This window comes from Vombatus ursinus, unplaced genomic scaffold (genome assembly GCF_900497805.2).
Source record: "Vombatus ursinus unplaced genomic scaffold, bare-nosed wombat genome assembly UNPS02014799.1, whole genome shotgun sequence".
Classification (NCBI taxonomy): domain Eukaryota; kingdom Metazoa; phylum Chordata; class Mammalia; order Diprotodontia; family Vombatidae; genus Vombatus; species Vombatus ursinus.
The window spans coordinates 9,296,230-9,321,656 of record NW_020954577.1 but is presented as its reverse complement, the minus strand read 5'-3'; the positions used below and the strand labels follow the sequence as shown (position 1 = coordinate 9,321,656).

General features: G+C 43.7%; 1 protein-coding gene across 1 annotated transcript in view; it reads left to right on the top strand.

The window, feature by feature from the left end:
* Window positions 1–1,079: 1,079 nt before the first annotated feature.
* Window positions 1,080–25,427, top strand: part of LOC114050497 (transmembrane glycoprotein NMB-like) — a 32,228-nt gene continuing 7,880 nt past the window's right edge. The window contains 7 exon segments of the mRNA XM_027872248.1: window positions 1,080–1,306; window positions 6,646–6,801; window positions 8,846–8,989; window positions 11,776–11,949; window positions 16,114–16,272; window positions 17,295–17,612; window positions 24,881–25,021. Coding sequence (XP_027728049.1) covers window positions 1,240–1,306; window positions 6,646–6,801; window positions 8,846–8,989; window positions 11,776–11,949; window positions 16,114–16,272; window positions 17,295–17,612; window positions 24,881–25,021 — 1,159 coding nt within the window. The 5' untranslated portion in view covers window positions 1,080–1,239.

Sequence of the window (25,427 nt, the reverse complement as noted above, 5' to 3'; positions counted from 1 at the left end):
AGGGGACAGCTTTTTAGCAGCTGGGAATGCTGGGAAGAGCCTCTGGGAGAAGATTTCTGAGCTGAGTCTTAAAGGATGCCAGAGACACTAAGATACACAAGGAAGGAAAAGGAAGGGCATTCTAGGTATGGGGGAAAGCCAGTGCAAAGATGTGGAGGGGGAATTCTTTTTTAGATTTGGATTGAGTTGAATGGCCACTGAGATCCCTACTAACTCCAGAAAACTCCATGACTCTGGAATTCTATGATTTCAAGGAGATGTTCCATAATTATACCACAGTATCACCAGCTCTGACTGATTTAGAGATGGGACCATGAACCAGGAATCTGTGATACTGTTGTTGTTCAGTCACGTCTGATTCTTCATGACCCCATTTGGGGTTTCCTTGGCAGCAATACTGGAGTGCTTTGCCATTTTCTTCTCTAGCTCATTTTACAGATGAGGAAACTGAGGCAAACAGGGTTCAGTGACTTGCCGAGGGTCACACAGTTAGTAAGTGTCTGAGGCCAGATTTGAACGCAGGAAGAGGAGTCTCCCCGACTCCAGGCCCCGGTGCTCTAACCGCTGTTCCTCCTCACTTGCCTGAGACTAGGTGCTGACAAATTCACTGGGTGGAAAACATTTTAAAAATAAATGAATAAATGAAAAGCACTCCTATGTGAAAATTTGTTTCTTTAAAATGGGTGGCAGAATCCTAAAACAAAGATTTAGAGCTAGAAGGAACCTGAGAGGCCATTTGGAATAACCCTTTCATTTTACAGATGAGGAAACTGAGGCCCAGAAAAGCTGGGCAACTAGCCTAAAGTGATATGAGTGGTTAGTAGCAGCCCAGACAAGGTTTGAACCCTGATCCTCTGACTCCTGACTCCATACCCTTTGAGCTGTCCCATGTACTTATAGAAAAAGGATGCAAGAACTGTGTCTGCACAACAGTCTTTGAAAAGATGAAGTTGGTTTTTGTTTTTTTTTAATAGGCAATCAAATAACGAAAGAAGTAAAGGCTAGAGTGTGTGACTCATGAGCACGAGGTATGGGGTTGAATTGAAGACACCAGATCAGGCAACCAAGCTTAGCCCTATCACATGATGTGCCCCCAGGCCCTCTTTAATTGAGCAGAGGAGGAGCTGGCCCTTGGCTGGGGCCAGGAGAACATCACTGCAGCTTTCCCCCAAGTGGCTGGAGCACAGGAAGCCCAAGTCGGCGAGCTGGCCTCAGCGGTGAGCTCAGACCTCAGCCCCCATGGCAGGCCTCTGCTTTCTTCTGGGTCTTCTCTTGGCAGGCAGAATCCCACTCCATGCTGCTAAAAGTGAGTAGCTCTCTCCACTTCTCCATTCGCTTCCCAGGAGGGATGGGGGGCTCATGGAGGAGGCAGGGCCTGAGCTGGGGTCAGCAGGAAAGTTCCCCCAGTCAGGGTTCGGGGCTTTCCTTGGGTGGAACTTCTCACTGTCCAGCTCTGGAAAAGAGAAAGCTGGAGCAAAGAGAGGCATGTAGTATAATCATTTCCATTTGTGCTCTAGGGGAAACATTTTTTTTAGTGCTCTGATTCATCTACCCATTCAAGCATAAGCTCCCTGAAGGCAGGAACCCCTTGCTTTCTGTATTCACATCCCTAGCCCCTAGTGGAGTGCCTGGCACATACTACAAAGATGGCCTACCCTCCCTGAGGATGCCCTTTGAGCTGCCTTTCCATTGGTGGTACCTCATGCTCTTGGCTGGATGTCTGCATTCATCTGGGGCTGCTGGCCTTGACCACAGAGCAGGCTGGCCTCATTGAACTCATCTGGCTTCTATCTGATAAAGACGTCAGATGAACTGATGCCCAAGGTCTAGGCCAGAGGGCTGAGGACCCAGGCACTGGAATAATCCTCAGTGTCTCCAAAGGGGAGTTTCTAAACTCTTCTTTACTTGGCTTCCCCCCCAAAGATTTGCAGGAGCTTGTTGACTGGCTCGGGTGGGGCTCATATGGCTGATAGAGAGTTGGCTCAGGTCCTTGTGTACGAGTCAAAGGAGATCAGAGAATGGAAGAAAAGGAGGTTGTCTCAAAACCTGTCCTTGAACCAGAGGCAGCCTAGATTCAGGCAAGGGAGCCACAGCAAGTGGCTGGTCAAGACTTCCTCTAATACTAGCCGATTTTACCATGGTGTAGCTTGGTGGGGAAAGCACAGGATTTGGAGGCAAGGGACCTGTCACCATGGGCAACCCAATTCACCACTAGAAACCTCAGTTTCTTCATCTGTGAAATGAGAGATTGAAATAGGTGGTCTCTGACGTCTCTTCTAGGTCTGGATCTGTGACCCATCAATATGCAAACATTTATTGAGCACTTCTTGTATATATTTATGCTATTTTGTGCTTGGGGATACAAAGCCCTGGGGAAATAAAGCCCCTGCCCTCTAGCAGCTTACATTCTAATGGGGAGAGGCAACATATAAATGCAAAAAAAAGATGTACATGGAGTAGCCAGAATATAAATTTAGAAGAGAAGGCTCCAGTTTGAGCTCCAAGTCAGTGATTGCAGGGTCAAGAGCATCCCCATTGAAAGTCCTGTGTCCCAGATGGCATCTGGACTCTGGAAAAGGGGCCCTAACACCTCAGATCATTAAGCTGTCTCAGTGTTTGCCCCCATCCACCCCAGGAAATACCTCTAACTTAGAGGAGAGCCTGGGGAGGTTCCTTAGGAAGGGCTATGTGCCAAAGTGCTCTCTTTTCTCACAGTCTCATCCTTTTTATTTTCATGAGATCCTATAGATAGGCCCCTCTCCTTTCCATGATTTTTTTTTTTTGGCAGTTGGGGTTAAGTGACTTGCCCAGGGTCACACAGCTAGTAAGTGTCAAGTGTTTGGTCTGAGGCCAGATCTGAACTCAGGTTCTCCTGACTTCAGGGCCGGTGCCCTATCCACTGCGCCACCTAGCTGCCCCCCTTTCCATGCTTCTTATCCCAGATTGCTTCACTTACTCAGTGAGCATGGATTTGAAGTTAAAGGACTGGGTTCAAGTCTCAGCTCAGTCACTTACTCTATGTAACTTTGGGCAAATCACTTAGCTTTTTGGGGCCTCAGTTTCCTCATCTGTAAAAGTCGGGGGTTGAATTAAGGTCCCTTCCAGCTCCAGATCGGCGGTCCTTTGACAGAGGGTGGAGAGCAGATGTAGTTCTGGGAATTAGTGAAGAGAGGGAGGGAGGAGGTGAAGACCTCGCTAGTCCCTCTCCGTTCCCATGATCTCCTGAGCCATGAAAGCCCCTTTCTCACGCGTGGGGCGGCTTCCATAGCTAGGGATGGGTGGGGTGGGGAAGGAAGGCCAATGTCTGAGCCTGCCTGCTCCTGGCAGGGAGCAGCTAAATGCTTCTTCCAGATGGGCTACAGAGCTCCAGGTGGGCCCCAACCCCAGCCCCAGGGTGTGAGCTGGGGCCTGGTAGGGGCAAAGCTGCCCTAAGTGCCACAGCCTAGAATGTGTAACGGAGGAAGGGCTCTCCGGCACAGACCTTCCATGGGCGTGGGCAGGCAGGCTATGCCCTTTCCCAGCCTTTCTAGCTGTCTTTCTGCTGGAACTAGATCTGGGGGCACCTCTGGCCTGGGGAATATTATAGGGCCTGATGGCTTGGGCTTTGAAATGGATGAAATCTGAAGTTTGTTTTTTTGAGGGGTGGGCAGAGAAGCTCATTTGGGACCCTTCACCAGCCCTTTAAATCTTTGTGTCTCTTTTCCTAGGCTGGACTTGTCATCAGAAAGCCTGGGTTCAAACTCTGGCTATAATAATAATAATAACAACAGCTAATATTTATATAGTGCCTACTATGCTCCAGGCACTATGCCATGCATCATTTATTTTTACAACAACTCTGGAAGGTAGATGCTATTATTATCCCCACTTTACCGATGAGGAAACTGAGGCAAACTAGGGTTAAGTGACTTGCCCAGGGTCATAAGCTAAGTAAAAAAATGAAAACACTGCCGGGAACTTGCAAACCTGTGAGTTCAGCGTGGGGGACAATGGAGAGTACGTCTGTGAAGTGCAAGGCCCCGAGTTCAAGGCTTCTCTTTACCACTTCCTGGCTAAGTACTCTCAGGGGAGCCACGCTAAGCCTCAGGGTCCTCCGCTGTCAAATGTGAGGCCTCGCCTCCATCCCTGTTACGGCCTGTGACAGCTCCCCATCAAGCCTCCACGGCCCTCTTAGACCTCCCTTCAGCAAACAAAATACAGTGGAACGCACCCTCTCAGTCCTGATGCCTGATAAAGAAACATAGTCTCCTCCTCTGAGAGCAGTGGGGACTGCAGAGGAGGACCGTGGTGCTGGTGTTGGTCAGTCATTTCTGACCCTCTGTGGCTCCGTTTGGGGTTTTCTTGGCAGAGATGCTGGAGTGGTCTGCCTTTTCCTTCTCCAGCTCATTTGACAGATGAGGAAACTGAGGCAAACAGGGTTCAGTGACTTGTCCAGGCTCACACAGCTAGTAAGTGTCTGAGGCCCAATTTGAACTCGGGTCCTCCCGACTCCGGGCCCAGCACTCTATCCACTGTTCCACCTAGCTGCCAGACGACCTCGGTATAAATTTTCAAATGTGTTAGTTGTGTCATTTGACTTTGCCTAATTTAAATTTTTGTTCTTTGGGTCCAAGGTAAGGGGAGAGACTTAAGAGGAAAAAAATATGTGGCATAAGAATGATTAAAAAAATTTTTTTAAGCTGTCACCTAACCCACTAAGGGACAGCTAGGTAGCCTAGTGAACAGCAAACTGGACCTGGAATCAGGAAGACTTGAGTTCAAATCCAGCCTCAGACACTTCCTAGGTGTAAGACCCTGGGCAAGTCACTTACTCTTTGTCTGCCTCAGTTTCCTCAATTGTCAAATGGGGATGATAATAGCACCTCCCTCCCAGGGTTGTCGTGAGAATCAAAAGAGGTGATAATTGTAAAGCACCAAGCGTGCTGCCTGGCACATAGTAGGTATTATAAAAGCACTAGCTATTATTACCGTAATCTGCAGAGACAGAGCTTGAACCAAGGTCCTTCGACCCCAAATCTGTGTTTTCCGCTACACCAGCCTCTCATTGCTGGTTTCAGAGCAGGAATTGTATCGGTCCTTCTCAACGATGGCTATTTCTATCCAACTTATCAGTTCTGAGAGTGGTTTTATGAGGAACAGTTTCCAAAGGTTTATAATTAAGAAACAAAACAACTGGCAAGAAATGCGGGTTTTCCTCTTTTACAAACATCAGATGGGAAGAGGTTGCCCCAGCACTGGCCCCTGCCCCGAGAGGCAGGTCCAGTGACTGTAGGCTCCCCAAGGGCCAGGACGGTTGGGGTATACAGTAGGCAGTCAACAGATGTCTATGGAATCAGGTGGAATGTTGTTATTTTTTTAAACTTTAAAAAGATTTCCATAATGGTGACATTTGGTATAGAACTGATAACTAGATTGTTTATTATCTGTTGAAGATTTTCCTCAAATGCAGGTTGGACCATGACACTCCCCTCCTCACTAAACGTCAGCAGATTAGTCTAGGGTAAAACATAAATCTCTTTTGGTCATCCAAAGCCCTTTGTGACCTGACTCTACCTACGATTTTAGGCTTATTCTACTTTACTCACCTTTCAAGCACCCTATGATTCAGCCAAACTGACTTTCTTGCTGTTGTTCACACATGCCACTCTATCTTCCCTGTCTTTACCTTTGCATGGGCTGTGCCCAAGCTTGGAATGCCTGTCCGTCCATCCTTCTGCCTCTTAGAAGCCTTTTCTTTTTCCTCCAAGACTCTATCCAACACAAAGCCTGTCCTGATCTCCTCAGCCCTTAGTATCTTTCTCCTTGAAATAACTTATGGGTTATTCAGGGGAACCCCTTGAGCTAATGGACCAGGGCGCCTCCCATGGAGCTTGAATCCATTCAAGGGACGTGAACTCTGGACTAAAGGAATATATTCCCCCAGCAGCTCCTAGCTGGATGCCAGCAACTCTCATACCCCCATGTCTGGGGGCATGTGGCAGCTGCCCCAGGAAGGTCTGCCCATGGAAAGTGAACCAAACCAGCCAATAAGAATTGGTTCCCTGATCATGTCTGTTACACCTCTGGTTATTTTTCTTCTATTACATGGTGTCCTGGGGGCACCATGGTGCATAGAGCACTGGACCCAGAGTCAGGAAAACCTGAGTTCCAATCCAGCCTCAAACACTTACTAGCTGGGCAACCCTGGGCAAGTCACTTAACCTCTGCCTGCCTTAATTTCCTTTTCTGTAAAATGGGATAATAACAGCACCTATTGTTGTGAGATCAAATGAGGTAATATTTGTAAAATGCTTTTCAAATCTTAAAACATACAAATGATAGCTAAGTATAAAATGTAACCTCCTGAAAGGCAAGAAATGATTCATTTTGGTTTGTATCCCCATCCCAGAGACTAACACTGCGTCTGGTACCCAGGAGTCACTTCATAAATACTTGTTGATTGATTAGTTGGCTTAAATAATAGTAAATGATTATTCCTCTATTTGCCCGATAAACCAGGTCGTCCATGGGTGGGTGTTCTTTGCTCTGCAGAATAGGCAAAAATTGCTTCCAATGTGTCGTATGCTCACGTAAGAATTTCCTTTCCGGACACCAGAGCAGAATGGAGACCAAGGGCCATTTGTGTTCTTCCCTATCCTTATTTAGGATTTCGAGACGTGACGAGCCACGGAAGTGCGGCTGCCCCTGTCATCAGGAGCCAGGACCTACTCCATGGCTGGTCTCCTGACCAAAACATGTGGAATGAAAAACTCTACCCTGTCTGGAAAGAGGGGGACTCCCGGTGGAAAAGCTGCTGGAAAGGTAGTGAGGAGGCCAACACACCCGCAGGTTCCAGGAAAATAAAAAGGAGTTGGTCTCTTCTGGCCTCACGACTGCTACGGTCCCCCAAATGGCTTTTGCATGTGGCAAAGCTGTAATCACTGACCAGTAGTGCCCGGATTTTATGGGACTTTGCTTTCCGCTCAGAAAAATAATAGTGATTATTATAACGTAATATAATAAAATACAATCAATTATATTATATTATTATTGCTATTTTGCATATGAAAGAGCCGTAATTACATACCACTTTTACCTAGATTTTGCAGGACATGATTTCTGTTCAGCAAAAATAATAACAACAATAATAATGATAATTATGATATAATAACATATCATTTTGCATATGAAAGAGCTGTAATCACATGCAATATTGCCTGGATTTTGCAGGACTTTGCATCCTGCTCAGCAAAAACCATTGTTAAAATGATGTGGTATGACATCATATTATATTATACTCTATTATCTTATATTTTATCATATTGCATAATATTATTATTGTTATTTTCAATATGACAGAGTCATAATTACACGTTAATATTTTAGCTGGATTTTGTAGAACTTTGCTTTCTGCTTAACAATGGTAATAACAAATATTATTTTGCATATGCCAAAGATATAATTACATACCAGCTTTACCTAGATTTTACCAGACTTTGCTTTCTACTTAGCAAAAATAATCATTATTATTATTATGTAGTGAAATAAAAGACATTAAGATATAATATAGTGTAATATTATATCATATTATTGTTTTTATTTTGCATATGACATAGCTGTAATTGCATACCAATATTGCCTGGATTTTATAGGACTTTGCTTTTTGCTCAGTAGTAGTAGCAATAATAATAATGACATTGTTATTAATAACAAAATATTACTTTGCCTATGACAGAGGTGTAATTACATACAGTATTACCTAAGTTTTGCAGGACTTTGCTTTCTGCTTACCAAATAATATTAATACTAATAATGCTGATTGATATTAATAATACTAACAGCAATAATACTATTCTGCAAATGACAGAGCTATAATCACATAACAGTGTTACCTGAATTTTGCAGAACTTTGCTTTCTGCTCAGCAAAAATAATAATATTATTTTATAATTTAATATAATATTATATAACATTATGTAATATTATTTTTGTTATTTTGCATGACAGAGCTGTAATTCCATATCATTATTACCTGGATTTTTCAGGACTTTGCTTTCTCCTTAGCAACAACTGACAATAATAATAACTATTATTCTTATTTTCTAGCATTTTAAAAATCACCGCAGATATTGCAGCTTGCTTTCGTTGACAAGAGACATTGTCCAGCACTCTAGCTACTCAGTTCTTTCTTCTTAGATCCTCCACCAACCTCCCCCACCCCACCCCACCCCACTCTGTGCGGAATGGCTTCGGGGCTGACGGTTTACTAACTGGTCATTCTGGGACAGATGGAGAAGAGATTGTGAACAGAAGTTGAACGGTGGAAAGGGGGTTAGACAGTCAATACCCCTTTTTCCCCAGGTGTTCCCCAATATTGTCCTAGTGCATGTGGGTGGCAAAGGGAGCCCTGGCCTGACCCTTCACACCTGGTGAATGACATGGTGGGCTGACATGGTTCTGAGAGTTAAACTTACAGAGTGATGTGTGTAGTTTATAATAACCATTAAGAGAAACGCAGGTGCTGGATTTGATTTGTTACAAGGCTGGCATAGAAACTAAAGAGCTGGTCAGTTCGTCCAGGAGCCCTGGGCTCCAGCCTCACCTCTGCCAGGCGCTGGCTGAGTGATTCCAATCAGACCATGTCACCCTGCTGTGCCCCTGACACTCTGAGACTATAAACCACAGAGAGGTGCTCGCCTACATTGGGGCAGGGTGCTTCCTCATCTGTGACTTCCCCATACCAGTGAGTGAAATACCAGGTCCGTTCCCTGTCCTTATTCTATGTTCTGTGTTCACTCCCAGAGGAAAGGAACAGGTCTTGCTGGGTCAGTACCCGTGGACTTTCCTCGTTCTGTTTTCATTTCTAGGAGGACAGGTGCGGGCCATCCTGACCAGTGACTCCCCAGCACTGGTGGGATCCAACCTCACCTTTGTCGCGAGCCTGGTGTTCCCCAGATGCCAGAAGGAAGACGAGAGCGGTAACATCATCTATGACCGGAGCTGCAAGAACGGTGAGCAGGCGGCCACAGCCTCGTGACCCCAGAGAGGGCGCTGGCTGTGGGTCACAAGATCTGGGTCAAATGTTGGCTCTGCCACTTGGCGTAAGGGATTAGCCTTCGACTCCATCGAGCCCAAGCCTCTTGTTTTACAGCTGAGAAAACCGAGACCCGTGGAGCTTAAATGATGCCCAGGTCACCCAGGCCCTAAGTGTCAAAGGCAGGCTCGAACCCTGTTCCTTTGTCTCCTTGCCTGTCCCCTGTACTGCCCTCCCTTTCTGCCGGGGTGCCTGTGAATATTCTTTCCCCTCTCTGTTCATCAATTTCCTCATCTGTAAAACGATGAGGTTGGGATAGATGGCTGTCCAGGTGCCTCCTTAACCCCCATCTTTCATCTCTCAGCTTTTCCCAGCTCTAACATCTGATGGGATGGCATTCTCACGGCCATCATAAGTTAACCAAACTACAACGCTAGGGTAGCCCATGACAAAAATGATCTCAGCCATGGAGATTTGGAGAAATTGGTGGTTCTGGCTTGAATGTACAGCTGTCCCCAGCTGAGGGACAGTAGGGTGTCTGCTTGGCCCCACCTAGTTTCCTCTTTAAAAAAAAATGAGAAGAAGAAAAGGAAAAGAGAGAGAGAAAGAGAGGAGTTAGTTCTTCTAAGAGGGATCTGGGCGAGCAGAACCTCCTCACAAAGGCTGTATTGTCAGGTACAGGCTTTTTCCTAGGCTCAAGTGGGACTCTCCAGGCTGGGTCTCAACGGGGATTTTGTGCTGGGAATCTTAGCTCTTTGGGCTATTCAGAGAACAGACAATTTGACAGATGGGTCCAGTGATTTTCACTTCAATAACTTTAGCACCTACTATGTGCCTGAGCCAGTTAAGGCTTCTGATGTTTGTTTCGTTTTATCTTTATTTAAAGCAGTAAGATACCACCCCCAGCTTTTTGTATATCACAGCAAATGGAATGTGTCTAGTTACTGTTGTTAGACTAATAATAACAATAATAATAACAATAATAGCATAGTAGTTATAAAATGATGATAATAATAATAGCTACAGTTAAAATAATCAGTAGTTGTAGTAATAATAATAGTAATAGTTACAATAATCAGAGTTGTAGTAATAATAATAGTAATAGTTATAATAATCAGAGGAGTAGTAGTAATAATAATGATAGTTATAATAATCAGAGGAATAGTACTACTACTAAGAATAGTAGAAGTAGAAATAATAGTAGAAGAATAGTAGTTATAATAATCAGAGTAGTAGTAATAATAATAATAGTAATAGTAATAATAAGAATGATAGTAGTAATAAGAAGAAGAAGAATGAATATTTGGTGAAATACAGATCTAATTAATCAACCTCTTTAATCAAAGAAAAATTATAAAATAGAACAAAAATTTCTCATCTAGACCTGTGATTTTTATCCTCGTGGGAGAGCCTGGGATGGAAAATTTCTGCCCTGCTGTAGGTCAGCAACTGTCTGTAACTTGTAGTCTTAGAGGGCTGTGTGGGAGACCAAGAGGTTAAGTGGCTTGCCCGGGGGTCACCCAGCCAGTCTAGTACATGTCAGAGGCACGGCTCAATTGAGGAAGCCTTTCAGACTCAAGGCTACTTCTTTTTTGCATGTTCACATCAATACAGAAAAAAGAATCTTCTTAGCTGATGCTGTTAAGATGACATATTCCCTGAACTAGGGGTTGTAATTAATCAACTTCTTTAGTTAATCAAAGAAAGCTTGCAAAAGGGAAATTAGGAAGACCAGTGTGGGAATTCCACTCTTTCTAGTCACTCACTCAAACCTCTTCTATGTTCCATTCCAGTGAATTTTTTCCCCATCCCCAAATGAAAACCCAGACTGGTTGGTATTGAAAAGTGTTTGGAATTTCCTAGGATTCCTTACTCTTTTAAAAAAAAAAAAAAAACAAACAAACACAATGGCACTGCATAGTTTATTGCTTCTAAGTAACATATTTCAAGGAAAGATTATATTAATTGAAAATGACTGGCCATTCATTGATGTCAAGAATGCAGAGTTGAATAGCCTTGAATATAGAATTTAAGATTTAAGAGAACCTTTGAAAAATAGAAAAATATCCTTTTTGCTCCTCTTTGATAAGAGCAACAATAAAGAATAATCCGTGACCATGTCCCAATTAGGCCCTGGGTACCATGAGATGGCTCTATTCTTCAGGATGAGAGTCTTTGCTTACAATCTCTACAATTAGATGTGCGACTTAATTAGCGCACATTTAGGGACCCTCATTACTCATTTAGTTTTATAAATAGACTTAAGTCTTCTGGCTAATGAGGCCCAGCGACAGTATCGGGCTCTGAGTTGGAAGTCAGAGGAGAGCTTGGCCATTTGTTATTTTTAGTGGGATAATGATCTTGGAAGATGGGCCAGGAAGAATGCGGGGGCCATTGTGACCCTCCTCCCGTTCCACAGTCCAGATTTCAAGTCTAGCTCAACTAACTAGTTCTAAAACCAGGCTCCTGTCAGGAATTTCATACATGCAAAAGAGTCCTTGTGATTTTTTTTTTTTAAACGAAACTTCTCATGAAAAAACCATCAGTTGGATTTGAATGGGCTGGTGATTTGAGAACCAATCAGTAGATAAGTGCCACATTAGGTAATTAGCCTAAGCCCAGACAGAATTATAGGTTTTCAACTGCCCTTCTATCTTTATAATGGATTGGGGGTTGGGGGGGGAAGACCCTACTGTCAGCTCCCATCTCCCTCCATTCTCCCCCCTCCCATATGGATTCTGACCCATTCCTTTCTGTGTGTAGGCACTGCCTCATCTCTGGATTCTTATGTGTACAACTGGACTGTGTGGACTGAGGAGAGAGATTGGGGACAGTGCCCAAACAGAAGTACCCATCATGTGTTTCCAGATGGGAAGCCCTTTCCTTGCCATCCTGGATGGAAAAGGAAGAACTTTGTTTACATCTTTCATACACTTGGTTGGTATTTTGTCAGATCTTTTCCTTTCTATTCCCTTAGCTAGATCTAGGGGAAATCAGGAAGACCTGGGTTCAGACATTTGCTATTGGATAACCCCCAACAAGTCATTTCACTTTTTTGAGTCTCAATTTCCCCCTCTGTGAATCAGGCCACTAAGGTCCCTCCTAACTCTCAGTCTAGGATGTTAGAACAACTGTTCCATCCTTTGTATGAACTGTGCATGGCGGCTCTCATTAGTACCTACCGAACAAGATGATTGTGAGGCATAACAACTGACATAATCCTCAGCTCATAGACCGAGAGCCAGAAGGCTCTTTATAGAGAATGCTGAGTTCCACCCTCTCGTTTTACAGAGGAGAATGTAAGGTGCTTTGCAAACTTTAAAATATTCTACAAATGTTTATTGTTGTGGTGGTGGTGGTGGTGGTGGGTAGGCATTTTGACATTCTTATTCTCTGCTTGTAAGAATTTAAGAATTGTTTGCATCAAGAGATCCCAATGGCAGCTCTATTAAATTCCCTCAGCTTTGGAAGGAAGAGTGGAACGTGCGAGTTAGAGCCTCAGCTCTGTTGGTGATGAGCTGTGTGGCCATGACCTGTGACTTTGAGTCTATGGGCTATGGTTCCCTTATGTGTAAGACAATGGGGTTGGGCCAGGTCATCTGCAAAATCCCTTCCCGAGTTAACATTCCCCACCTCTGACTGGCCTGTCCGCCCTCACATCCCATTCAGGACTGCTCTGTGCGGTTTGAGGGCATTCTCCTGCCCTTTGGAGATTTCACTCAGGGTTGGTCCTCTTTCCTTTGGCTGCCATCATCAACAACAATTATACAGTAACTATGTTATGGGTGAAGGAGAGTTTTCTTTTTTGTCTCGTCTTGGTTATAGAGTCTTTATTTTCAACATGGAATCTGTCCTCATGAGATTTACGCGTTCAGTTCCATTCGAATCAATAGGCATTTTTTTTCTCCATAGCCTCCTCCAATGGAGATCCTGGGATCTCATTTGATTCCCCCCCATCCACCCATCCCACAGGGTTATCCCTCCTCACTCACAAAGACAGACAGAATGGAAAGAGCCTGGGATTTGGAATAAGAAGGTTCCAATGTCAGGTTCAGTCACTTAATGTCTCTGTCCTTAACCTTGATGCATTCTTGGGAGGGGCCAATTAGGATGTATACTGAGCTCTTTGTAACTGGAAAGCCCTTTTGAAAATGAGCGATTATTAAGACTAGTCTCATAAAAGCCATGGATAAGTTAGAGACTGCCTGTATTATCCCATAATCCACTTCTCATTTTGTCCAAACCCAGGGAGACTCACCAAGAAATCCGTGGTTCATTTTGCTGTTCAGTCATTTCGTCATGTCTGACTCTTCATGACCCCATTTAGGCTTTCCTGGAGTGGTTGGCCATTTCCTTCAGCTCATTTTACAAATGAGGAAACTGAGGCAAACAGGGTGAAGTGACTTGCTCAGAGTCACACAGCTAATAAGCACCTGAGGCCAGATTTGAACTCAGGAAGATGAGTCTTCCTGACCTCGGGCCCAGCGCTCTATCTCCTGTGCCACCTCATTGAGTCTTTAATGTGAAAACAAACGAGTATGGGACAGCCTCTTGCTGTGATAGTCAAAGACACATTCTTCCCACCCACCCACCCACCTCCAATAAATAGTATGACTGCCTTTTTGTTTTGACACCATAGTCCTCCCTAGAGTCTCCTCTCTGTCCCTTGGAACAAAGAAAAACAATTAGACAAAAACACCGACTCCTGTTACCGGGTCTGACAATGTGTTGCAACCTTGAGCCCTAGTAGTTCTCCACCTTTCTGCAAAAAGGAGGGCTGTATAATGACAGCTAACATTGATCTGTGGTGCTTGAAGGTTTGAGAAGCAATTTGTAAATGCTACCTCATTTGATACTCACAACAACCCTGGGAGGTAGGTGCTGTTGTTATCCTATTTTACAGATGAGGAAACTGAGGCCAAAAAAAAAGAGGTTAAGTGATTTGCTCGGGGTTACACAGCTAGCAAATGTCTGAGGCCAGATCTGAACCCAGGTCTTCTTTGACTTCTAGGTCCAGCACTCTACTATGCCACTTCATTCTGTTTCACTGGGGCAAGTAGGAAGCTCAGAGAATAGAGAGCACTGAGCCTGGAGTCAGACGGACCACAGTTCAAATTCGACCCCAGACACTTAGAAGCTGTGTGACCTTGGCAAGTCATGTAACTTCTCTCTGCCTCAGTTTCCTCATCTGTAAAATAGGAAACCTCCCAGGGTTGTTGTGAGGATCAAATGAGATAACTGCACAGTGCCCGACATAGTAGGTGCTATATAAGTGTTAGTTATTATTACTATTAGTTTTTCAACTACTCAGAGTTGGCTCCTTTTTTAGTAATTTTTTCTTTTTCCACCATCGTTCATTTTCCCCTGCTTACTCTATTCTGCATCAGTCTGTACAAATCTCCCCACATTTCTCTGAATTCCTGATATTTCTCATTTCTTCATGCACCATAGTTTCTTATAATAGTTCTTTCAACCATTTTCCAATCAATTTCTTTTCTTAGCCTCAGTGCTTAGTGTAGTGTCTGGCACATACTAGGTGTTTAGTAACTGCTTGTTGAAGAGAATTGATTATCAGCTACTTTGTTTACAATTTTTTGTTACCACGGAAAGTTCTGGTATGGATATTTTGGTATACGTATGTTAGATCTTTGTTTCTGTCTTTGACCTCCTTGAGCTATGCGCCCTCTAGTTAGATTGCTGGATCGAAAGGTATGAACAATTTAGTGATTTTTCTTGCATAATCGTAAATTGATATCTAGAACCGTCAGGCAAATTCACAGCTCCATTACAAGCATATCTGTGTTCCTGCAGCCCCTTCAGCACTGACTGCTCCCATCTTGTGTTATCTTTGTTAATTCATAAGGTGCCAGGTGAAACCTCAGAGCTATTCTAATTTGCATTCTCTCATCTGTGACATGGAGCATATTTTCCTATGGTCACTTACAGTTTGCAATTCTTCTTTTGAAAATTGTTCATACCTTTTGACTACTTACTTATCTATTGGGAAACGGCTTTTGGACTTTTTTTCTTTCATCAATTTTCTGTGTATATTAGATGTGAGACTTTTGTTAGTAATGTTTGATGAAAAAAATTTCCACCCCACTTTTTCTCTTCTTATTCAGTCTTCAGTCATTTTGTTCAGAAAAAGCTTCTTAAATTTTATGTAACCAAAATTGTCTGCTTTGTCTTCTGTGACCACTTCTATGCCTTATTTGGTTAAGAATTCTTCCTCCACCTATGGATGTGAAAAGTAGTTCCTTCCATTTTCCTCATTTTTAAAAATGTTCCCTTTTGTGTTTAATCTGCATCTTTATTTGGAATTTATTGTGGCATATGATGTAAGATTCTGGCCTAAATCTATTGATGCCAAACTGTTATCCAGTTTTCCCAGAAGTGCTTGTAAAACAGGGAGTCTTTCCTCCAGTAATTTATGTTTCTGGGTTTAGAAAATACTGGGTTATTATTTTCATTTCCTCTCTTCCACTGTTACCACCCAAGTGGTGACCCTGTGCTCTAGGTCCATTGCATTTCTCATTTAGGCCTTAATTTTTAATTTAAAATTTTTTAATTTAAATTTTTAATTTTTAAATAAATTAATTTTTAAATAAATTCTCCTTTTTGGGCCAATGAGATGACTTTTATTCAAGTCTGGAGTCTGATAAAACTGTGTCACTGTTTGTTTGGGTAGCAGTCTGGAAGGAAATTGTTTTTGCTGAATTGTATACGTATGGATTTAAGTGGCGTCCTATCTGAAATGGAAAGCCTGGAGTTGCATTCTTGTTTCTAAGAATCTATCAGTAGCAAGGAACAGAACCAGAAGCTGTGAGTAAAGTGGTGAAGAAGTAACGACAGGTTTAACTAACTCCATAACAGTTAGAATTACCCCAAAGCGGAGTAGGCTGCCATTGTAAGCAGTGAACTCCCCCGCCTTGGAAGTCTTCAAGCACAGTCTAACTAACGACCTGTTGCGTTTGCTATTGTGGGATTCTTTTGGGGGGTCTGGGTTGGACTATATGTTTGAGGTGCCTTCTAACCCCTTTAGCCATTCTTTCAGAACCAGACCTCCTATAATTGGTAACTACAATTTGCCTTTTCTCACAGGCCAGTATTTCCCAAAACTGGGACGATCTTCAGCTATAGTTTCTATAAACACAGCCAGCATGACTCTTGGTCCCCAACTTATGGAAGTGACTGTGTACAGAAGAGGACACAGAACCTATGTCCCAGTTGCATCTACCAGGGATGTCTATATGGTCACAGGTAAGTGACTTACCTGTGAATACGCTAAGAAATTTGGAGCTTACAAATAAGAAACCAAATAGTCTGAGCAATGTGGATTTGGGGGTAGGTTATGGCACCGTTGGGTGATTTAGAGGTGTTTTCTCCATTTTAACCCTAATTGCAGAGTGTTTTCCCCAGGTTTTAAGAGTGCCATATGTGATTTCATTCATTGTTCCATTCAACAACGATGTATCCTAGGTGCCTAGCATCAGTGGCCAGGCTGAGGAGAGAGATCAAGAGCTAACTTGCCCCTTATAGAATTTACAACTACATAGGGGCCATATGTCACATACAAGTAAGTGTTCAATACAAGAGGACTGTAGTATAGAATTTAGTAGAATGGAATGAAACAGAATAGGCTAAAGAGAACCAAATTCCTGTTTGGTGTCAGAGGAAAAGATTGTTTCTGACTTGGGCAATCAGGGAAGGCTCCCAGGAATGAGATGGCATTTTATCTGTGCCTTGAAGCCTAGGAAGGATTTCAACAGGGACCCATAAGTGGCAGGGATGGAAGGAGGTCATGTGAGACATGGGTCAATGGTGTGATTCCAGACTGAGAAGGAAGATTATTGTTCGGTCATTTTTCTGTCATGTCTGACTCTTCATGACTCCATTTAGCTTGGCAGAGCTACTGGAGTGGTTTGCCCTTTTCTTGTCTAGCTCATTTTACGAATGAGGAAACTGAGGCAAACAGGGTGAAGTGACTTGTCCAGGGTCACATAGCTAGTAAGTGTCTGAGGCTAGATTTGAACACGGGAAAATGAGTCTTTCTGAACTTTGGGGCTGATGCTCTGTCCACTGCACCACCGAGCTCCCCAAAGAAGGAAAACACGGGAGGCATTTTAGTTTCTAGGGAAACTCTAGCAAATAGGAAATCCAGTATACTTTTTATGTTTCATACATTAATTTTTATTGCCTTAGAGCTTAAAGACTATTACTTTAAGCCAAATCAACATGTTTTTATTCGCTTACTTTTGTGTATTGGGGGGCGGGTCTTACAGATGAAATCCCTGTATTTGTGAATATGTCCCAGAAGAACGATCGCAATTCTTCTGATGACGTCTTCATCAAGGACCTTCCTGTTGTGTTTGACGTCCACCTCCATGACCCCAGCCACTTCCTGAACACCTCCACAATCCGCTACAAGTGGGAGTTTGGAGACAACAGCGGCCTTTTCCTTTCCGACAGTCCTGTTTTCAATCATACTTACACACTCAATGGAAGCTTCATTCTTAACCTGACTGTCCAAGCTGCTGCCCCTGGACCGTGTCCTAGGCCTTCACCCGCTCCCCCAGAGCCTACCTCTCCTCACTTTATAGGTAAGCACAAAGCAGGTAAGCATTTCATAATGCACCATTGTGGATGTCTTCTCCCACAGTGGAGAAAGACATTTTGATTCCAGTGATATTTTTAGATTGCTGATTTAAAGCAGTGGCTAGAGATAATGCAATTATCCTGTAACAGCACCTATTTTAAAAAAAAAATCATTAATCACCACTGCAGGGTTAGGAAGAATGAAAGGGATCATTCATGCTGCTTGTTACATGGGGAAAAGGGTAAAGGTTCAAAGAAGCTTGGTAGGCTGAGCTGTAGGGCTCCTGATGATCACAGGGTCTTGGCATTAGAAAGGCTGCAGCCATCGCATCCCCCCAGAACAAATCTCTATAAAGCATTGGCAAATGTTTGTATAGCCTTTGCTTGGAGAGCTCCGGTTAGAGGGACTCTCTTCCTGTTTTCTCCCTGGTGAAGCTTCGCTGGGTAGGGAGGTCTGTGTTAGGTTTATCACATTCCACTTGGGACAAAAATTCTAATGATTCAACAAAGCTCTCTGACTCATTAGCTTTAGTCACCATAGATTTAGAGCTGGAAGGAACCTTGGAGGAAATCATCCACCCCCCTCATTTTACAGGTGAGGAAACTGAGGCTAAGAGAGGTTAAGGAACTTACCCAGGGTCACTCAGCTAGTAAGTATCTGCTGCAGGATTTAAACTCAGAGCTTCCTGACTCCAAGAGGAGCACTCTATCCACTGAGGTGCCACATAGCTGCTCTCCTAGCCCTTCCTATATCAATCAATCAATCAACCAACATCAATAAACATTTATTAAGTGCCTACGATGTGCCAAGCACCGTGCTAAGTGCCATTTCTACTTCTCTCCTCATTCTCCTAAGTTAGGAGAACTCTAGTCTTTGCTCCTGGTAACCACACAAGCCCCTACAAAACTCAAACCAAGACAACAAACATACCCCACCTTACCGAACTTATTGTTTATTATTATCAATACCTAGGCACCCCCTACACAAATGGCTGTGCCACAAAACACAAGACAGAGCCACAAGAGAGCTCCTGGATGCTGTTGTCTGAGTTCTGAGAGGGCAAAGAGCACCCCTGACTGAGGGCAAGTAGTGGATGGTTTCAAAGAGGTGACATCTGTAATCTGGGTGGGATGTCAGCAGGTGGAGATATGGCTGAGGGGAGGGACTGGTGAAGGAAGGACATTCCAAGAATATGGAAGATCATAAACAAAGGTCTGATAGGTAAGAATGCTCAACCCACGCATCAAAGAGAGCGAGTAACCAATTGCCTGGTAGGTGAGGTGAGGCTAGTGAGAAGGGACAGGGCCAGGTCAGGGAAGGCCTGGAAAGAGGGGCCAAGGCACCCGGACTTGATCCAGTAGCTAATGAGCAGCCATCGAAGGGTTTTGAAGAAAGAGGTGCAATGATCATAAAAGGAAAATGAATCCACAGAGATGTGGTGTGTGGATGAGAGGCAGGAGGAGTCTGGGAGGAGGGAAGACCTTTTAGGAGATGAGGCAGCCAGGCAGTCAGCAAGGAGAGCTGGGCCAAGGTGGACTACTTGTGCTTTAGGAGAGATCTGAAAGTGTTTTTGAATGTGGTCCAGCCCTATGATGTCGTCAGCTGGGGGAACTCTCATTACCTCCAACTGATCATTTTAGAAAGTTGCCTGGAACACTGACTTGCTAGTAGGTGTCAGAAGCCACATTGGAACCCAGGCTTCCTGTCTGGAAAGCCATTACCCCTGCTGCCTCTGCATTTCAGGTATATGGATATCAAAATGACATTTTTAAGAAAATCTGTAATTCAGATTTTGCCTAGGAAAGGCCTTTCTCTCCTCCCCATTAGTCTAGCTTGGCCTTACTCCTTGCTAAAACTCCACATGCATTCTGGGTTGAGAATTCCATTGGGACGATTCTGGTCCTCTGCATTTAAATAATAACAGATTCATCATATGATGGCCATTCTTCGAGTCTGATTATGGGCAAGGTCAGTCCATTACTGAAGAGAGAAATTATTGAAGGTGTATAGTCCAGTAAACACAGACTTGGGCTCATAATCATAGGTCGAGAGCTGGAAGAAACAGTAGAGATCACCTAGTCAAACCCTCTCATTTTAAAGTTGGGGAAACTGAGTCTCAGAGCAGTCAAGTGACTCATCCAACATTACACATACGGTAAGTGATAGAAGCAGGATTTGAATCCAGCCCCTCTGATTGCACTGTGTGCACTGGTTGTTGAAAGGGGCAGTGCAGAAAACTTTGAGCTCTTTCTCTTCTTTATCAATATAAGAAAGTTGAGTCTGGAAAACAAAACTCAGGAGTAACCCCATTAAAGAAGCAACTGCTGAGACAGTTGGGATTCAGAGGCATAGGATGATGGCGTCCTATGGGAGCTGTCACGCTCACCTTTTTGACTGACATGAGCATGTCTAGAAAAGTGGCCTTCATGAGACTTGGTTTGATTGATGTCTCATTTTCTAATGGCAAGAAAACCATTTTCCTCATGTTATGATGAACGTGGGCATGCTGCATTTCTGCTCTCACGACATTCTCTGCTTAAAGGGCATATTTCAATCAAGGGTATAAACTTGGGGAGTCTTCAAGGGCTTCGTGGGAGGGCAAGGAAAAGAGAAGAAGAAAGCAGCTTTTGATCTCTGAAATTCTCAGCTACTCTGTTCTAAGAGCCTTAATCCTGGCCTGATGGCTAGGATAATACCTGTGAGGGGAACTGCCTGCTAAAATTTATGAGCTTTCTACTGGAATTGAAATGATGGAATCATTCCTAAAGGTGGAACCTCATAGCTTTTGTTACATGGTTTTTAAAGAAATGTTACTTTGAGATTCCAAATAGATGGTGCTTATTTACTGCAGTAAAATATTTCTATTTTAAATGACATGCTTTCAATGTGTGTTTATTCAGTGGATAGTCATTAGACATCTCTGATGCATGAGGCTCCGTGCTAAGCACCATGACCCAGCCAGACCTGCCCCGGCTCCCCATTTCCCGAAATTTCTCAGCATCGTCCCTTGCTTTTTTCTTTTTAAATGCTTTATTGATACATTTGTCTCTCTTTTTTAGTATCACTTACTTCCCAACAACTCTTCTTCCCCCTCCCCCACCAGTTGAACCCTACCTATCTTTTCACAAGTAAGGACAGTTGAGAAAAAACAAAGCAACACATTGGCCATGCCTGACACTGCCCACCTCATCCACGTCTTTAGTGTACCACCTCTCGGCTGAAAGACAGAAAGAATGCTTTGCCATCCATCCTTGGAAGCCATCACTGGTCTTGGGCTCCTTCAGTCCATCAATCAACAAGCATTTAAGTGTATACTATGTGCCAGGCATTCAATCTGTCTTCCATCTTTCTATCTTCAATCTGGCCTTCTCCACTAGCTTCTTCCCATGTGCCTACAAATGTGCTCTTGTCTCCCCAATACTAAAAACGTCTTCTATCCCATCGAGTAACCATCCTAATATTCCCCCACACACACTCCGCTAAACTTCTTTTAAAAATTGTCTCCACCTCCCCCATGAATTTTTTTTTCACTGTGACTCATACTCTTTCCTCACCTTGCAATTTGGATTCTGTTCCAATAGTCTATAGAACTCCCCCTCTCTAAGATAGCAATAACTTCTTAATTGGCAATTCCGATGGGTTTTTTCAGTCTCCTTCCTTGACCCCTCTGCAGTATATAAAGCTGGCACCATCTCTTTCCTCTCCAGCCAGTTATGATTTCTTCTTTGACTTCAGAGATAGTTCTTATTCCTGATTCTTCTCCTAGCAGTCCTTTGCTCCTTATCTCCTCCTCAACCCCTGAAGGTGACTATTCCCTAAGGGGAATTGGCCCTCTATGCTTACTAAATTCTCTCTGGGTAATCTCATTCCCTGCCCAGCCATCAACCACTATGGCTATGGAAATGATTCTCAAATCTCCCTCTAACTTTGACCTTTCTTCTGAGCTCTACACCTTCACCTCAAAGTCAGCAGGAATTTTCTGCCAGGATTTCTCAGAAGGACCTCAAATTGAACATGCCCAAACCAAAATTTAATATCTTTCCTTCTCCACCTGTTCCTCTGCTCACCCAACCTCAACCTTTGAAACCTTAGTGATATCTTGGATTCTTTCACAGGATGACAGATTTAGTGTTCAAAGGGACCTCAGAGATTGTGTCAAACTCTCTCATTTTACAGTGCAAGAAACAGAAACCCAGGAAGCATTGGAGGCAGGACAGAGCACTGACCTCTCTGACCCAGGGTCAATGACCCTACCCTTGAACCATGCTGCATCCCTTAGCTTCATAAGAGGTTCAAAGCAATATGTCTAGAGGAGAGAAGGGTAACTTCTGCTCAGAGATCAGGAGAAAGAGAACAGAACCAAGAGTGGCAGAGCTGAGTTCAGATGACAATGCCCTTTACCCCACCCTAGCTCTGACTCTGGTCACAAGGGGTGGGGCAATTTGTTCCTTAAGCATAATAGGAAAGAAGAGAGAAGAGGAAAGTTTGTAGCTCAAGGGAACCTCTTCCTGCCTTCTTTTCCACTCTTCTCCCCCAGTTGGCATTAGAATGGGATTCCAAATGAGATATAATAGGCCTTGGATATCGTATGTCAACAACACTATTGTGAACTGATATTGGTTTAGGCAAAATAATTCAGGATATGTCTGTAGTCCACTTTGACTAGAGCCTGGGGTGAGTGAATACTAGGAGATAAGGCAAGAAAAATAAACTGGAGCCAAAATCCTGAAGGGCCCAAATACAGGGAAATGGAGTTTGGACTTGATTCAGGAGGCAATGGGGAGCCATTGACTGTTATTGAGCAAAGCAAGGACAGGATCAGAGTTGTGCTTTAGAAAGATTAATGCGCCGCTGTAGTGAGTGTAGATTTACATAATTTATGTAATTAAAATTTCCATATGACTTTGGCTATTGTGATACATTTAATTCATCAAAAAAAAAAAAAGTTGGCATTAGTTTCCTCTCTGGAGCTTTTACTCTCTCTTTCTAGCATTTCAAAAGGAGCCTTAAAATTTCACTATGAAAAGTTAGTAAACATCTGTGATCTCTGTAAATGAATCCAACACCAGACTGTTTTAGGGCTTTATTTATGAACACGACAGTCCCTTTACTGACCCAACCCAGATTTTGATACAGATCTGATCTTTTATCAGGATAGGGAATGCCTGGTATGGAAGTCCCAAGGGAACAGCTCATCTTTAACTTACAGTCTTTGAGAGCTGAATGCTTTCTGTAACCTTTAAGGCTGTTTCATGGGATTACCATTCTTGTGTCCTTGTGGTTGTTACTATTACTGGCTGGGGTACTGAGTGACTTGCCCCTGATCCTATAGCCATTATGTGCATGTCAGGGGCAGGACTTGCCCCAAGCTGGCCCTTTGGCCATAGCAGTGGCCACCTTGCAGACTCAGTGGGCTATGATGATTTTCCAGAGGGTCAAACCTAAACTCCCTACACATTGGTAGCATGACTACTGCAATTCCTCCTGCTAATATGTTTATAGTCCTCTGGGGCAGATAAAGTTCCAGGAATCACATCTCTGTGCCATGATAGAAGTTTCCAGGGAAAGTTTTTGGTTTTGTTTTGCTTTTTTTTTTTTAATGGGTATTTATGGTAGCTTTTGTGACTTTGGTCTTTATAATGTAGGACTGCCCATCTCCTTCTCAGCCCGATGCAATGGATAGAGTGCCGAACTTGGAGTCAGGAAGACCTCAGTTCAAATCCAGCCTCAAACACTTATTACCTGTATGCCCATAGGCAAGTCATTTAACTATTCTCAGCCTCAATGGCCCCATCCATAAAATGGGGATAATAGCACCTATAGTCAGGGTTGTTGTAAGGATCAAACTGAGACGATAATTGGAAAGTGCTTTGCAAACCTTTTGTTGTTGCTGTTTCAATCATGACCCCATTTGGGGTTTTCTCTCCAGACACTGGAATGGTCTGCCACTTCCTTCTCCAGCTCATTTTATAAGATGAGGAAACCGAGGCAAGCAGGGTGAAGTGATTTGCCCAGGGTCACACAGCTAGTAAGTGTCTGAGGCCAGATTTGAACTCATGAAGATGAGTCTTCCTGATTCCAAGCCCTCTGCTCTATCCACTATGGCGCCACCTCGCTGCCCTTGCAAACCTTAAAGTTGCTGTATATGTGCTTGCTATCGTATGCCTTTTAAATTCAAATCAATCCAATAAGTGATTATTAAGGGCCTACCACACACCAGACACTATGCTAGGCACTGGGGAGACAAAGACAAAAATGAAAAACAGTTCCTATCCTCAGGAAGTTACATTCTGCCACAGGGAAACATCTTGGATACAGATAAGTAATTACAAAGTAGTTTCAGAGCTGGGGCAGGCACTAGGTGGGTGAGGAGGGTGAGGGAGGAGAGATCAGGAGAGGCTCCTCTGGGAGGCAACACCAGGGTTGAGCCTTAAAAGGAGCTTAGGATGCTCAGAGGCAGAGGTGAGGAAGGAGTGTAGGTTAGGCATGGAACACCACTGGAAACTGAAGGAAAAAAGAAGGTTGAATATCTCTGCAGTCTCTCCCACTTTGTTAAATGACCTTGACTTAATGAGGGCTTCGTCTATGACAAATAAGACACTACTTCTTTTTAACGCCAACCAAAAGTGAATTTCCTAGAAATGATTCTGAATTCACGAAGGGGGGATAAAGGGCTTTTTGAAGTTACCCTACGAGTTTCGGAATCTAAGCTCTTCCATTATACACCACGTCCTCAGGAACCCAATCAGGTATTGGGATTGGTGTGTCTTGATACTTTAATACTTGAGTTTTTCCTTGATTACATCAATAAAGCCGGGAGCTCAAAAGAAACTTGTATTATACACCCAATGCATCAATTAGCAGGAATGTGGCTGTAGGGATTTGTGACCTGGATCAGGAGACTGGCTTTCAGCCTGGATTCTACTGTTCCCACCATTCCCTCACCTTGTTTCTTTGAGATGTCTCCCTTTTTTTGCTCTTGTATCCCCAGTGCCCAGCACCGTGCCAGACACTTAGCAGGAACTTAATAAATGCTTGGTGGTGGATTGATGGAACAAAATCTGGGGTTGTCTGCCTTCACCATTGGAAACCCATGGTGGGATCTCTTGGCATCACCACACACAGATTGTCTGCTCTTCCCATTCAATTCAATCCAAACTCCTAAAGCATTTGCAGTTCCATCTTGTTTTCAATGCTTTGCTGAAACATGACTTTAAAATGTTTTAAAAGTTCCTGTTGTTATACTATGGATCTCTCTTTTTCAATTCTCAGTAAGCACTGTAAACTCCTCTGATGGCGCCACCCCATTGCCTACTGATGCCAGCCTACAAGATCGGAGAAGGAGAGAGGCTCCTGATGAAAGCTGCCAGGTCACCAGATATGGCCATTTTGTGGCATCTCTCACAATTGTAGGTAAGCAACTGGAGCCAGTTGGGACATCCAACTCAAGCAGTGGGCATTTATTAACTGATCTACCCCATTCTCAGCATCATTCTAGGGGCTCATGGAGATCCAGAAGTCCCAGGTGTGATTGCTGCCCTCAGAGGACCCAAACTCTAGTCGGAAAGAGAAGATAAACCTGTCTCTCCTTACATGATTTTCCAAAAATTTATTTTGAACCTGGGTCTCCCTATCTCACCCAGGCTAGAAGTGTGGGGGCCACTCATGGGTCCGATTCCACTTCCCTCTACCACTCGACACAGAAGTTTGACCTGCTCCATTTCTGACCTGGGGAAGTTGTCCCTTCTTAGGCAACCTAGTGGCCCCCCTACTCCCGGGGCTCACCACCTTGGTGCCAGACGTAATTTGGACACTAGAT